This window comes from Lutzomyia longipalpis, chromosome 2 (genome assembly GCF_024334085.1).
Source record: "Lutzomyia longipalpis isolate SR_M1_2022 chromosome 2, ASM2433408v1".
Taxonomy (NCBI): Eukaryota; Metazoa; Arthropoda; class Insecta; order Diptera; family Psychodidae; genus Lutzomyia; species Lutzomyia longipalpis.
Window position 1 is genome coordinate 18,154,859 of NC_074708.1, and position 13,497 is coordinate 18,168,355.

Below are 13,497 nucleotides of genomic sequence, written 5' to 3' on the forward strand. Positions count from 1 at the left end.
AAAGTGACATAAATTTCAATAATTTTCAAGGTCACATCTAGAACAAAAATGGCGGATATTTGTTTGATCAAAACAGTTTTTTGCACTTTTTGTCCTCAAGGAATGGTTCTTGAGGTTTTCAATGTTCTAGAAAGTTGTAGAGTTTTGCAAAACCTTTAATTTGATACCAAATTGAGCAAAATTGGACAAGCAAAACAGGAGATATGGCTCTTAGAACTTTTCAAATACAAGAAATTTTCAAATGGTCATATCTTCTAAACGGCGACATAGATTTTCTTCATTTTCGGACTGGTGCAAGATTATTAGTCCTGCTATAACATATCAAAATTTAAAGAAAATCTATAACAGATGTTCGGAGATATAGCCCCTTAAAGTTAGGCAATTTTTGTTTTTGATTTTAGCGCCTCTTACGGATGTTTTTGGAACTTGGAATGCTCCAGACAGTTGTAGGGCTTCTCAATACCTTTCATTTGATACCAAGATGGTCAAAATCGGTCAAGCCGTTCTTGAGTTATATCGAAAAAACACTTTTTGCTTTAGGTCGCCATATTTGCTAAACCGCTTGACCGATTTTCAAGTATGAATTGTTGATAAAAACGTCTCACTGAGCTCTACAACATACTAAAATTTCAGACCTCTAGCTATAAGGGAACTAGTTGATGGTATTTCAAAATGGCGGACGGCGGCCATTTTGAATTTTAATAATGCGAAAAAATGAAAATTTACACCCACATTTCCATAAAAAACTTCAAACCGGAAGTCTCTATTTATTACCGTTCTCGAGCTATAAGGCAAAGTTTGGACCACCGGAAGGCCGGCCGGCAGGCCGGCCGGATCAAAAATTTTCCACCACCATTTTCGTAATGTGGGAAGTCTAAAACGTGCTCTTACCAAGTTTGAGTCCGATCTGAGGTGGTCGGTTTTTCCGATGATTACAATACTTGGTATGCCACGATTGTGGTATACCAACTAATAGTTGAAGCAATACAAACTATTTATAAAAATAAGCACAATATCAATTTGGAGGCATATAAAATAAACTAAAAGTTCACGATACAATAAAACAAATTAATCTTGACCTTGAAATTATATTTCAAATCATTTTCTTATAGTGATGCATAAGGAAAACAGAAAGTTGAGAAAGCCTCAAAACAAAGATAAAAAATCTGTTGTCAAGCACTACAAAAAAGTCAGTTGTTTCTGGTTTGTTAAATTTTTACTGTCTTAGACCTACAACAATACAACTCAGTTACGTCATACGATGATTTTGCTAGAAATGGGAGAAAATTTATATAAAAAAATAATCCACTTACTCAAATAACATGTTCTTCAGTTTATCACGGAACGACTTGCTTGATTAGGCATGATCAAAAGCCGAGAGGAGCATTGTCTAATAAAAGATAAGGAATAATTCATAAAGATATGTGCCCATTTAGAGAGTTTTCCTTCTAGAATTGTTATGAAATTAAGAACGGATATTGTGAAATTCTTTTTATTCAATTACCTTTATTTTGAACTGTTTTATGAGGATTCCGAAAATCGCTTGTCCACCGGTCAGAGTCGGAAAGTTCAGGATATTAACCCTGTATAAAAAAAATAAACAATTGAAGATTTGTGTCGAAAGTTCTGGTAGAATTGGTTCTTTAATTCTAGGCTGAAATTCAATTTTTTGATTCTGGCCGAAGGAAAAGCGATTTTCCGAACACTCATACCATTTTTTTCATTTTAAAATTGTATGGTCAGTTTGACTCAGTTTCCCTTACTGTGGGGTCTAGTATTGGCCTTAAATTGCTGCCTAAAATTTGAACAGAAAACACAAGTTTTTGATGACAAACACGAGAAAAAGATAGTTAAGGACATTTCTACTTCAATTAAACATAGGGATGTGCTTTTACATCTCAAGTATTATTTTATTATTTATTGTATAAGTACTAACATATTTACAAAATAAAATTTTATAAAATTTCTGTTCAAAAAAAACTTAAAATAATAAGCCTTATTAAAGTGGACAGTCCTATTTTCAGTGTATTTCAGGTACCCCGCTGTAAGTTGTTCACTTGATTTTTCCCTCGAGCGCCAAAACAATCTCATCCGGACTCTTTCCTTTTGTCTCAGGCAGCATAAAATACGCAAATACAGCTTCAAAGAAGCACCATCCAGCAAAGATCCACATGCAGCTATACACACCTAGAAGGTCAGCTAGTGGAGTATAGTACTGAACGATGAGGAAAGTAGTTGGCCAGGCGGTGGCCATATAAACTGTAGCCACGGGACTCCTGATTTTAGCTGGAAGAAGCTCCGACAGAACATACACAGGTATATTGAGAACGGCTGCTGCTAAGAAGAGTGTTCCCGACAGAAACACAAGGGGAAGCCAAGATACGGCAGATAGGTCATACCCTCGCTCATTAAGGAAGAAATAAACTCCAATGACAGTGAGACAAAGTCCTACTCCAACGAGGGAGGGAATCAAGAGGATTCTTCTCCCGGACTTGTCTGTGTAGTAGGCAGAAACGATAGTACCAGCCAGCTGAATAACTGCCACAATTATGGCTGAGATGTGAGGATCAATTCCTGTTTGAGCCTGCTCAAATATATCCACCGTATAATTCATGAGTGGGAACACTCCTGAGAAATTTCTCCCACAAATAAGGATATAAGTTACGAGAAGAGCTTTTCTCGTTGTTGCGGGTTCTGTTAAAAAAAAAACAAAATATTAAAAAAAAAATTTTTAAAAACTAATCAATTATTTAGATATTTAGAATACTCACTAAAATCTTGAATAGTTATACTGGTTTTTGTGCTTGTGGGAGCCACAGAAGATTTAAGGGATTCAAACTCCAACTTTACTTGATCATCCCTTGAGAAACCACGGAAGAATTTTAGAGACTTCTCTGCTTTTGCATCCTCTTGCTTGAGCAGGAGATATTGCGGAGATTCTGGGAAAAAGATGTACAACGAGAAGAGGGCTAGAAGGCCGAGTGCAACATATGGGACGGAGTAGAAAGACATGTATGCACAGATGACATACGCAATGATGACTCCCACGTTGTAAAAGATTCCCAGGATGGAGCCCAACATTCCGCGAATGCTATAAAATGGACAAGGGAAAATGTAGTATTCAATTTCCAAATGCAGTTTAAAGCATTTTAGGGGGTGTTTCAACATTCATGGTAGGCGTGTGATGAAACGGAATTTCCATTACAGTGGGACCCCAGTACAACGACCGCTTGGTTATACTACTCTCGCGCATTGAAAATAATGAGTGAGAAGAGTACATCCGAGTGGTCGTTGTACTGGGGTCCCACTGTACTGGCATAATGTCGCGTTTGAGAATTGCATAAAAGGGATACATATGTGGTGAAATGAAGTTGACAATGCAATTTCATTTTCACTATGTATTTATAAACGATTTTCAAATGAAAATGAAATTCACATTAAAGGGAAACAATTATATTCCTTATAACAAAAATTGTTGAAATTAAAATTATACTTTTCTTTTCAAACAATATTTCAAAAAAGTGTTAAAAGAAATCCAATTTTTTTTTTATAGATTTAATAGAAAATTTCTTAAAAATGTCTATGAATTCCAAAAGCTGTGCTTTTCTAAAAGAAAAGTTTTATAAAAAAGGTTCTTCAAAAGTATTTTAAAATGAAGATCAATGAAATCAACACACTCTAGTTCAAATTTGTAAATAATAAAAAAATAATTTTCCCACAGTTTCATGCTTTCATAAAATAAACATATTCCGCAAGGCCGTAAAGAAATAAAATACCCACATTAGAGAGTAAAATTCTTATCAGTCTAATAATGTTGAGAAAGGTTGACTTCGTCGCAATCATCAATAACAAAAGCCATAGCGCAGATTGTTGGCTTATCGGAAGCTTTCTTATCAAAAATTCTAAGCCTCCTTATTGAGTACTTGAGATAATTTCTTATTTTAACTGATAAAATGGACGAGGTCATACTAAAATGTCTACCTGTTCTCTGAGATTTCATTGACGTAGATGGGAGCAAGGACGAAGAGAGCTCCTCCAGAGACACCCGAAAGAAAGCGTGATGTGTAGAGGTAAGATGTATTTTGGGCACACGCTATGAGGATAAAAGCAATGACTTGAGGCATCATTCCTGCCACCAAAGGCCACTTTCGTCCATAACGATTGGCCATCCAGCCAAAAATTAATGCTCCAGCCATTCCCCCCAATGCCATGATGGAATTTATCAAGGATACTTCTTCCTTGGTGAGTGGACCCGACGGCAGTGGAGATTCTGCCGACGATAGGATTGGCATTGTCGCGGATGGCCATCCTACCACAAGCCCATAGACAATTGCACCAAAATTGACACAAATTGCACCTAGAAATTGCACTAATTTTCCACTTATTCGAATATCCTTTACCGCCATTTTGCACTTTTATGCAATTTCACTAAATTTATAAATTAACAAAAAATAAGCACTGCGCTTAAAGCAAAAGCTCAGCATCCCACACTCGTGGGGAGCTCGAGGGTGACTGAAGAAATGGCTCCAAGTGAGCAACTTTATTCAATTGAAGACACAATCTAGAACGATAATTTTTTTTTCGAAACTGGGCACTTTTATTGCGGGGCAAACAAACATTATATCGCAGAAAATTATTTACACACAACTTCAAAATGTTACATTTCATGAGAAGAAACTTTGCAAAATACACACACAAGTGCAAAAAAAGATAATTTTCAATGAGGAAAGTTGGGTGATTAAAATTTCATCATTGTTAAATTTGCTATCACAAAAGTTTTTTTCCTCTATAATCGTTTTTTTTTGTCTTTATCAAAATTTTTACAACCTCCACGTGGAATGGAAAAATGATAAAAATAAAACATTGGTTGATAACGTCGTTTGTAAAAGAAAATACTAATTTTACGCGTAATTTTTAAACAATTCTACAGACATAATAATCTTATCGGGCATATTGATAGTCTTTCTAATGTAGTCTATCTCTAGCTCATTCACATTACCCCAATAGATATTTCTGCTGTATCATCTCCTCTTTAGCTGGGTATTAATAAACGTTAGATATCACCTGATTACATAGTGAAGCACTATCATAATTATCTCCTTAATTTAATTACAATTTATGACGAATATCGCGAATTTTCTATTTCGCAATAAGGCTTAGAATTTTCTTCAAACACTCAACTGAATCGTGATTTTCTGCAACACTTTCGCCAATATTTATTTTGATAAGATGCAAATCTCATTCAGTAAAGATTACAAATAGAACGAGCTACAAAATTAAAAAGGTTAAATATCAATTCTCATTTTTTTTTCATTTTATATTAATGAAATCTTCATTCATTAATAAAACTTACATACCTACATATATTTAAATCTGATGAGGTGATTTACAAAGCAACGTGGTGAAGATTTTTTTTGTGTTTGTTCAAGAATTACGATAGATTAATAATTTTATCATTTATTGCATAGATTATCACTTAAAAAAAAATAGTTGCAATTGTGTCAAGAAAATTTATAGTAGACCTGCAGAACTGCACGTAAATGATAAATTATAGTGGGATTAGGCAAACACTGATGATATATCTATATAATAAAGAAAGGTCTCTCTAAAATATGGTGTCTGTTCAGCTATGCATTTCTACACCGTTGGTCCGATCGTGATGAAATTTGGTACAGAGACTACTGATACCAGGCGGTTTTTACCAACGGCATTCATTTTCCCCCCAGAGCCCCCCTTCACATAGCCCCCATATAAAAATCACGCTTTTTTGACTACTTTTTGAATTCGGCGCCATAAATGTTGCGTGAAATTCACTTTTTCTCTTTGAAATATCTGTTGGATATTTTGTGTGGCTCATCTATATAATAAAGAAAGGTCTCTCTAAAATATGGTGTCTGTTCAGCTATGCATTTCTACACCGTTGGTCCGATCGTGATGAAATTTGGTACAGAGACTACTGATACCAGGCGGTTCTTACCAACGAATAAATCTTCCATTAAATATATTTCAACAATTCATCACAATTCCTTTCTCCCTCTAAAATTTGCGCGAAGCGCAAGAATTCCCCGCGAAGCGGGGCGAGGTAAATTGGAGCGAAGCGACAATTTACCTCGTACGTAATAAATTACCTTAAACTTCAAAAAAATTTCCATTTCATGTAGTAAAATATATGTTTATAGTTTTATGAATTTTCGGGAAGATTTTTTTTTATGTAAAAAAATAGTATTTTTCTTCAACTAAAAGATATTAAAAAAAATAAGCAAAGTTTTATGTTCGTTTATCAAATATTCATATAATTTAATATGAAATATGTATTTAAATATAATGTTTTATACATGTAAATTAATGCCACATATTTTGTATTCGAATTAAATATCGACAGTCTGTTTTTTTTTTGGTAAATTTAAGTTACATTTTCTTAGCCTTTTACTTAATTTTCCCTTCGAGGGCCAGAACAATTTCTTCAGGACTCTTTCCTTTTGTCTCAGGCAGCAAAATGTAAGCAAATATCGCTTCGAAGAAACACCATCCACCAAAGATCCACATACAACCATAAACGCCTATGAGATCAGCCAATGGGGTGTAATACTGTAGAATGAGAAAATGAATGGGCCAGGTTGTTGCAATAAATACTGTAGCTACTGAGCTTCTGATTTTAGCCGACAGAAGCTCCGATAGAACGTAGATAGGAATAGTTTGTACTGAAGCACCCAAAAATACTGTTCCAGAGAGCGTAACAAGAGGTAGCCAGGATACAGCACTCAAATCGTAACTGTACTCATTCAGCAGGAAGTAAATTCCAATAGTAGTGAGGCAGAGTCCTACACCCACGAGAGAAGAAATCAAGAGAATTCTTCTTCCAGTTTTGTCGGTAGGGGAGACCGGGGTAAAAATAGTCATTTTGGAATTTTCAAATGCCAATTTCTCCCAAAATATAAATCGGAAAAATCGGAAAAAATTAGGGTGCAAAGCCCTGCCAACCTATAATTTTTGACAGTAATTTGGAGGTTATCCGATCAGTACTTTAGGAGTTAAAAATGAAAATAGATTTTTGGCCCATTTCCCAAACTTTTGCGTATTGAGAAAAACGCGTTTTCCGAACATTTCCTTCAGCAGTTTTCCCATCTGATAATTTTTCTCACTAGCTGGATTAGTGCAGAAAACGTTGCCAAGGTGTATTCTTCAATAACTTTTAATGATTTTTCTCTACAATTTTTTGAATCAAAACATACCCCTTGGGGTAGATCTAGTCATCCCATGTAAATCATATGGGAGATCGAAATTTTTGGCATATTTTCTATTCATTTGTTGCAAAATGGCGTGTTTGAGAAAATCGCAAAATTCTCTGTTTTAGTGCGTATAAAAGTGAAATTCCTTGTCGCGGATCAAAAGGTGAGAAGTTTAGCTATCAACTACTATCAATCTCTCAGGTGGAAAATCATTGGAAATGCCGGAAAATTCGACCGACTTTATTTAGCCAACTGGTGACTATATTTACCCGCCGCGTTTAAAAAAAGTCAGAAGCGGAAGGGTTTAGGAAAAGCTCGAAAACTCATATTTCCCGTGGAGATAGAGAAAAGTGGTCTGAGACAAAGTTGTAGGCCAGGAAATTTCCTATAAGAATGACCTATCGAGGAAATTTTCTTGTCCTTGGGGAATCCTGCAGATAAGGATTTATGCAAATTGACTATTTTTACCCCGGTCTCCCCTATAGTAGGCAGAAACAATATTTCCTGCTAGCTGGATAACAGCCACAATAATAGCTGAAATGTTTGGATCGATTCCGGTTTGAGCCTGCTCAAAGATATCCACCGTGTAATTCATGAGTGGAAAGACTCCTGACATATTTCTGCCACAGAGAATTATGTACGATACAAATAGAGCTTTTCTCGTTGTTGTTGGTTCTGTTTTACAAAAAAATTATTAAAAATTCGTGAAAAATTAGATATTTAGCAGAATACTTACTAAAATCCTGTAGAGTTATATCGCTTTTTGTACTGACTGCAGCAATGGAAGATTTGAGGGACTCAAATTCTAACTTTACTTGATCACCCCGGGAATTGCCTCGGAAGAATTTTAGAGATTTCTCTGCTTTTGCATCCTTTTGTTTCAGCAAAAGATATTGCGGAGATTCTGGGAAGAGGAGGTATATCGAGAAGAAGGCAAAAATGCCTAAGGCTACATATGGGACGGAGTAGAATGGTATGTATGCACAGATGACATACGCAATGATAACTCCGACATTGTAAAAGATTCCCAGCACGGAGCCCAACATTCCACGAATACTGAAAATGAAAAATTTAATTTTTAGTTTTGCGAAAAAAAAGTATTGGACTTATGAATTATTTATTCACCACACATACCTGTTTTCTGCAATTTCATTTATGTAAATAGGACCTAAAACAAAGAGAGCTCCTCCAGATATTCCAGAAAGGAAGCGTGCTATGTAGAGAAACGTTGTATCCTGAGCACATTCTATAAGAACGAAAGAAATAGCTTGTGGTATCATTCCAGCTACAAAAGGCCACTTTCGTCCAAAACGATTAGCCATCCAGCCAAAAGCTAAGGTTCCCAGTAGTCCTCCCAGTGACATTATGGAGATTATCCAGGATACTTCATTTTTAGTCAATGGACCTGATGGAAGGGGTGAATCTGTCGACGATAGGATTGGCATTGTTGCCGATGGCCATTCTACCACAAGTCCATAAACTATTCCACCAATATTAGCACTAATCGTTGTTAGGAATTGCACTAGCTTTCCACTTATGTGAATATTCTTTAAAGCCATTTTACTCCAATACAAATTCTTTACTTTCAAACACTACCGGTTAAGGTGAAAAGTAACCATTCACGATCGTTAATAGTTCGAGAATGACTAAAGAATTTATAAGGAGTGGAACAGCTTTATTTATGAAGATGCAATATAGAACAATAAAATATGATTAATTGCTATTTCACATTAATGGTACTAGTTAACCTAGCTAGACCCCAATATCGTGTGAGAAAATTTCATTTGGAGCTGTAATGTAAATGCAACAGCAAAAAATAGAAAAACAAATTCGTTTAAAAAAACGTTTTATGAAAATACTATATTTTTTTTTATACCTATTATTTGTTTTTTGAATATATCTTATATTTTACATAACTGAAAAAAACAGCTATAGGTCCTTAGATTAGATTAGATTTTTATTGAAAGGTCCTCCCACATGCTTCAGACGCTTTCTCATCCATCTTAGCGTTGTGGGAGGATCCAGTAAAAAATTATTTACAATTATTTGCTATAGGTCCTTAGACTAAATTTCTAAACTAGGCGAGAGGGATCTAGTATTTTAAGCTAATGCAGATCCAGACAATAGTTACATTACTAGTTTCCATAACCATATATGTTGTAGACTCTTTAGCTGCTGTGAAATACCTACTACTATAACGTCTGTGCCTTACTAATACTGAGTTTTATAATTATGAATCTCCTTAACAAACAAGCACTATTGTATTGTTATTTGCACAATACTAATCTAATTTTTATACCGTCAAAATATTCAGTTAGGTAACTTAAATTTTTACTAAACCAATATAAATAAATGAAATAAATAATTTTCAGTGGGATGACTTCGTATATAAATTGTTCATTCATTATTAGTTGGTGTTCCACTTCGTGGCCAACACACAGTATTTTGTATTATTTATATAATTAATGACCCCCAAAGTGACCTTCTATTATCACCTGATGTTTTTCACTTTTAGATGCCTATCAATAAAAACTTTTCTATGATTAAAACATTAAAAACCTAATACCAAAAAATTTATATATACTACATACAAAATAACATATATACTGGTAAACTGACTGGGAAGCTATGTTCTTACAGAAAAATGAAAATTAATAGGTATATTCCAAGTTTTCGAACTTTTATTAGAATTATTTTTTTATGAATCTTGAAAATTTTCATTAAAAATCACTCAAGCGATCAAATTATTTAAACGGATTAAGCAATTCCTTCAAGTTTGAAATATCATTATTTTACCTACTATAGAAGCTGAGATAAAAATCTAGAATTATTCCAAAATGGCGAATGGAATATTAAGTTTTTTAGAATTATCTATACTTTCTATACAAATTTTGAGACATATCTGACGACTTTAAATTTTGGGACGTACACAGAAGTTGTCTTTATAAGAACACAACTAAACATGAGAGCTATAAAACAGTTTTTGCTTTATCTGTGTTTTTAATTAAATTTAATTACTTATTTCCTGAAATTTAATTTAGTCAACATCGAACTTCTCGTGAATATAGAATGATTAGTTGGTTCTAGTAAAATTTTAGAACAATTAAAAGTTTAGTGAAATTGCCTAGAAGTGCAAAATGGCGATACAGAATATTCAAATAAGTGGAAAATTAGTTCAATTTCTCGGTGCAGTTTGTGTCAATTTTTGTGCAGTTGTTTATGGAATTGTTGCCGGATGGCCTTCATCAACAATGCCAATCCTATCATCGGAAGAATCTCCTCTTCCTTCTGGTCCATTGTCTAAAGAAGACGTATCTTTTATAATATCAACTTTGTCAATTGGAGGAATAGTTGGTAGTGTAGCTTTCGGTTGGATGGCAAATCATTTTGGACGAAAGTATCCTTTAGTGGCTGGAATGATACCGCAAGCTGCTGCTTTCACCCTCTTAGCATGTGCCGAGGATAAGACATACCTCTACATATCACGCTTTCTCTCTGGAGTATCTGGAGAAGTTCTCTTTGTTCTTGTTCCTATTTATATAAATGAAATCTCAGAAAAAAGGTTAATATGAATAGATTCATTTAAAAATATTAAAATGAATAAAGTTAAATTCGTGTAATAGCAAAATCTGGCTAAAGTTTGCGTAAAAATATTGTAGAAATTTGAATTGAAAACTTTTAAACAAGTTACTTAAAAAAACTCATCATTTTTAGTAACCGCGGAATGTTGGGTTCTATGTTAGGAGTCTTTTACAATGTGGGAATCATCATTGGTTATGTCATCTGTACGTACATGCCTTTCTACTCGGTGCCATATGTTGCCTTAGGAATCCTCGCCCTCTTTTTACTTTTCATCATCTTCCCAGAATCTCCACAATATCTTCTGCTCAAGCAAAGGGATGTTGAAGCTGAGAAGTCTCTAAGATTCTTCCGAGGCTTCTCTCGGGATGACCAAGTAAAGTTGGAGTTTGAATCCCTTAAATCTTCTGTTGCTGCAACAAGTACGAAAACTAGTATAACCATTCAAGATTTTAGTAAGTTCTTCTGTTTTATTTTTTAGTTTCTGACACATCTTAATATTTAAATTTCTCGCTTTTGCTAGAACCAACAACCACGAGAAAAGCTCTATTCATAAGTTACATCATTCTCTGTGGCAGAAATATGTCAGGATACTTCCCACTTATGAACTACACAGTGAGCATCTTTGAACAGGCAGGAACAGAGATTGATCCTCACATCTCAGCTATAATTGTGGCAGTCATCCAGCTGGCTGGAAATATAGTTTCTGCCTACTATACAGATAAATCCGGGAGAAGAATTCTCTTGATTCCCTCCCTCGTTGGAGTAGGACTCTGTCTTACTACCATTGGGATTTACTTCTACCTAAGTGAGCTAGGATACAACCTATCTACCGTATCCTGGCTTCCTGTTGCATCACTTTCTATATCAATGTTTCTGGGAGCTTCCGTTCAAATCATACCTATCTACATTCTGTCGGAACTTCTTCCCGCTAAAATCAGAAGCTCTGTGGTATCATTTTATATGACAACAACCTGGCCCCTTAATTTCGTCATGCTTCAGTTTTACACTCCACTTGCTGACCTTCTAGGCGTGTACAGCTGCATGTGGATCTTTGGTGGATGGTGTTTCTTCGAAGCTATATTTGCGTATTTTCTGCTGCCTGAGACGAAAGGAAAAAGTCACGAAGAAATTGTTCTGGCTCTCGAAGGGAAAGTTCACTGATTTTATTTATTTTTCAACATGAAACCAGATATATAAAAATAAAAAAAATATTTTGGCGCTACGTCCCATATAGGAACAGGGCCGGCCACCCTATATGATGTTGTTGTTCTCCTTGCGGAGAAGTAGTGGGCGGCCTTGCTAGATACTACCACGTGTGGGCCATTTTACGGATAGGAGTGTATCAATCTCCTGATCCAACCGGTCAACGTGATCTAATTGCACGTTGGCGGATGGGGCGCGTTGCCGGGTTCTGTATTCGAACCGGCGACCTTTGGATGCGCAATCAAGCGCTCTATCCACTGCACCCCAGGCCCACTATGAAACCAGATAACTGAAATTAAATATCAAAAATTAAACTGTCTCACTAATTCTGAGCTATCGAATTCTAAGATGGAACTTGCATCTAAAGAATATATGAGACAGAGCAAACGACCAGTGGGACCGTCCGCTTTGTCACTGCTCTACTGGGCCGGTAATAAAAACAACAATAAAAACCTAATACCAAAAAATTTATATGTACTGCAAAACAACATATAAACTGGTAAACTAACTGGGAAGCTATGTTCTTACAGCAAAATGAAAATTAGTATTTCAAGTTTTCGAATTTTAATATTGTGGTAAGCCGACGTGTGTTTCAGCTTGAGAAATTGGGAATTTATGAAATTCTCCTTCCGGTGAGCGTCGATTTCGTGAATGAGCAATTAAAACATTCGAACCGCCAGAGCTTTCGACACTCTGCGTGTCATCCTCAGTGGCTGTGGAGGATAGATTTTTATTTAATTCACATCAGCAATAAACTTAAATACAAAAAATTTTCTCAAAATACAAAACAATTTTTCTTACTCAAAAACTATTGAATTAATGCTGTGTGAATCACGTCATAAGTGGGAAATGTGAGGGAAAGCTAATTACACAAACTGAGGATGCTGAAGGCATGAAAAACTTATGAATTTTACAATAAATTAAACAATTTTCAAAAATTACTGCAACAACAAGAGAGGAGAGACAGAACAATAAAAACGTTGCATCACAAAGAATTCAAAATCAAATTCCAGCTTCCACATCCACATCATCAACCGCCCCCTGCGTCAAAGTTTTTGAGTAAGAAAAATTGTTTTGTATTTTGAGAAAATTTTTTGTATTTAAGTTTATTGCTGATGTGAATTAAATAAAAATCTATCCTCCACAGCCACTGAGGATGACACGCAGAGTGTCGAAAGCTCTGGCGGTTCGAATGTTTTAATTGCTCATTCACGAAATCGACGCTCACCGGAAGGAGAATTTCATAAATTCCCAATTTCTCAAGTTTTCGAATTTTATTAGATTTGATTTTTTTTGAGTCATGAAGACTTTTATTAAAAATAAAATTGAAGCCATTAAATTAACAAGCGGCTTGAAAGATTTTTCAAGTTTGGAATATCGTTATTAAACCTTCTATAGAAGCTAACATATAGCAAAAAAATCTAGAATTTTTCCAAAAAGAAAAATGTTATATATTTTTTTAGAGTGTTTAATGCCTCACACA

At 35.0% G+C, this 13,497-nt stretch overlaps 3 protein-coding genes across 3 annotated transcripts; 1 reads left to right on the forward strand and 2 right to left on the reverse strand.

Moving 5' to 3' along the window:
• Window positions 1-1,886: 1,886 nt before the first annotated feature.
• On the reverse strand, window positions 1,887-4,785 carry LOC129791098 (facilitated trehalose transporter Tret1-2 homolog). The gene is made up of 3 exons (XM_055829041.1): window positions 3,982-4,785; window positions 2,772-3,091; window positions 1,887-2,694 (listed from the first exon to the last, which is right to left on the reverse strand). The coding sequence occupies exons 1-3, from the start codon at window positions 4,404-4,406 to the stop codon at window positions 2,054-2,056; spliced, it is 1,386 nt and encodes a 461-aa protein (XP_055685016.1). The 5' UTR covers window positions 4,407-4,785; the 3' UTR covers window positions 1,887-2,053.
• A 1,537-nt stretch (window positions 4,786-6,322) lies between these two features.
• On the reverse strand, window positions 6,323-8,845 carry LOC129791100 (facilitated trehalose transporter Tret1-like). Its single transcript, XM_055829042.1, has 4 exons — window positions 8,364-8,845; window positions 7,966-8,285; window positions 7,710-7,904; window positions 6,323-6,872 (listed from the first exon to the last, which is right to left on the reverse strand). The coding sequence occupies exons 1-4, from the start codon at window positions 8,786-8,788 to the stop codon at window positions 6,427-6,429; spliced, it is 1,386 nt and encodes a 461-aa protein (XP_055685017.1). The 5' UTR covers window positions 8,789-8,845; the 3' UTR covers window positions 6,323-6,426.
• Window positions 8,846-10,645: 1,800 nt separating this feature from the next.
• On the forward strand, window positions 10,646-11,972 carry LOC129789241 (facilitated trehalose transporter Tret1-like). The gene is made up of 3 exons (XM_055825890.1): window positions 10,646-10,791; window positions 10,944-11,263; window positions 11,332-11,972. The coding sequence occupies exons 1-3, from the start codon at window positions 10,646-10,648 to the stop codon at window positions 11,970-11,972; spliced, it is 1,107 nt and encodes a 368-aa protein (XP_055681865.1).
• Window positions 11,973-13,497: the final 1,525 nt, after the last annotated feature.

What these genes read in the sequence shown, in the direction of transcription:
- LOC129789241 (XM_055825890.1), top strand. Translation starts at nt 10,646, where the DNA reads ATGATACCGCAAGCTGCTGCTTTCACCCTCTTAGCATGTGCCGAGGAT. An exon ending in AATGAAATCTCAGAAAAAAG is followed by an intron (nt 10,792 to 10,943) that starts GTTAATATGAAT and finishes CATCATTTTTAG; the next exon opens with TAACCGCGGAATGTTGGGTT. An exon ending in TATAACCATTCAAGATTTTA is followed by an intron (nt 11,264 to 11,331) that starts GTAAGTTCTTCT and finishes CGCTTTTGCTAG; the next exon opens with AACCAACAACCACGAGAAAA.
- LOC129791100 (XM_055829042.1), bottom strand. Translation starts at nt 8,788, where the DNA reads ATGGCTTTAAAGAATATTCACATAAGTGGAAAGCTAGTGCAATTCCTA. An exon ending in AATGAAATTGCAGAAAACAG is followed by an intron (nt 8,286 to 8,363) that starts GTATGTGTGGTG and finishes TTTCATTTTCAG; the next exon opens with TATTCGTGGAATGTTGGGCT. An exon ending in TATAACTCTACAGGATTTTA is followed by an intron (nt 7,905 to 7,965) that starts GTAAGTATTCTG and finishes TTTGTAAAACAG; the next exon opens with AACCAACAACAACGAGAAAA.
- LOC129791098 (XM_055829041.1), bottom strand. Translation starts at nt 4,406, where the DNA reads ATGGCGGTAAAGGATATTCGAATAAGTGGAAAATTAGTGCAATTTCTA. An exon ending in AATGAAATCTCAGAGAACAG is followed by an intron (nt 3,092 to 3,981) that starts GTAGACATTTTA and finishes TCCATTTTATAG; the next exon opens with CATTCGCGGAATGTTGGGCT. An exon ending in TATAACTATTCAAGATTTTA is followed by an intron (nt 2,695 to 2,771) that starts GTGAGTATTCTA and finishes TTTTTTTAACAG; the next exon opens with AACCCGCAACAACGAGAAAA.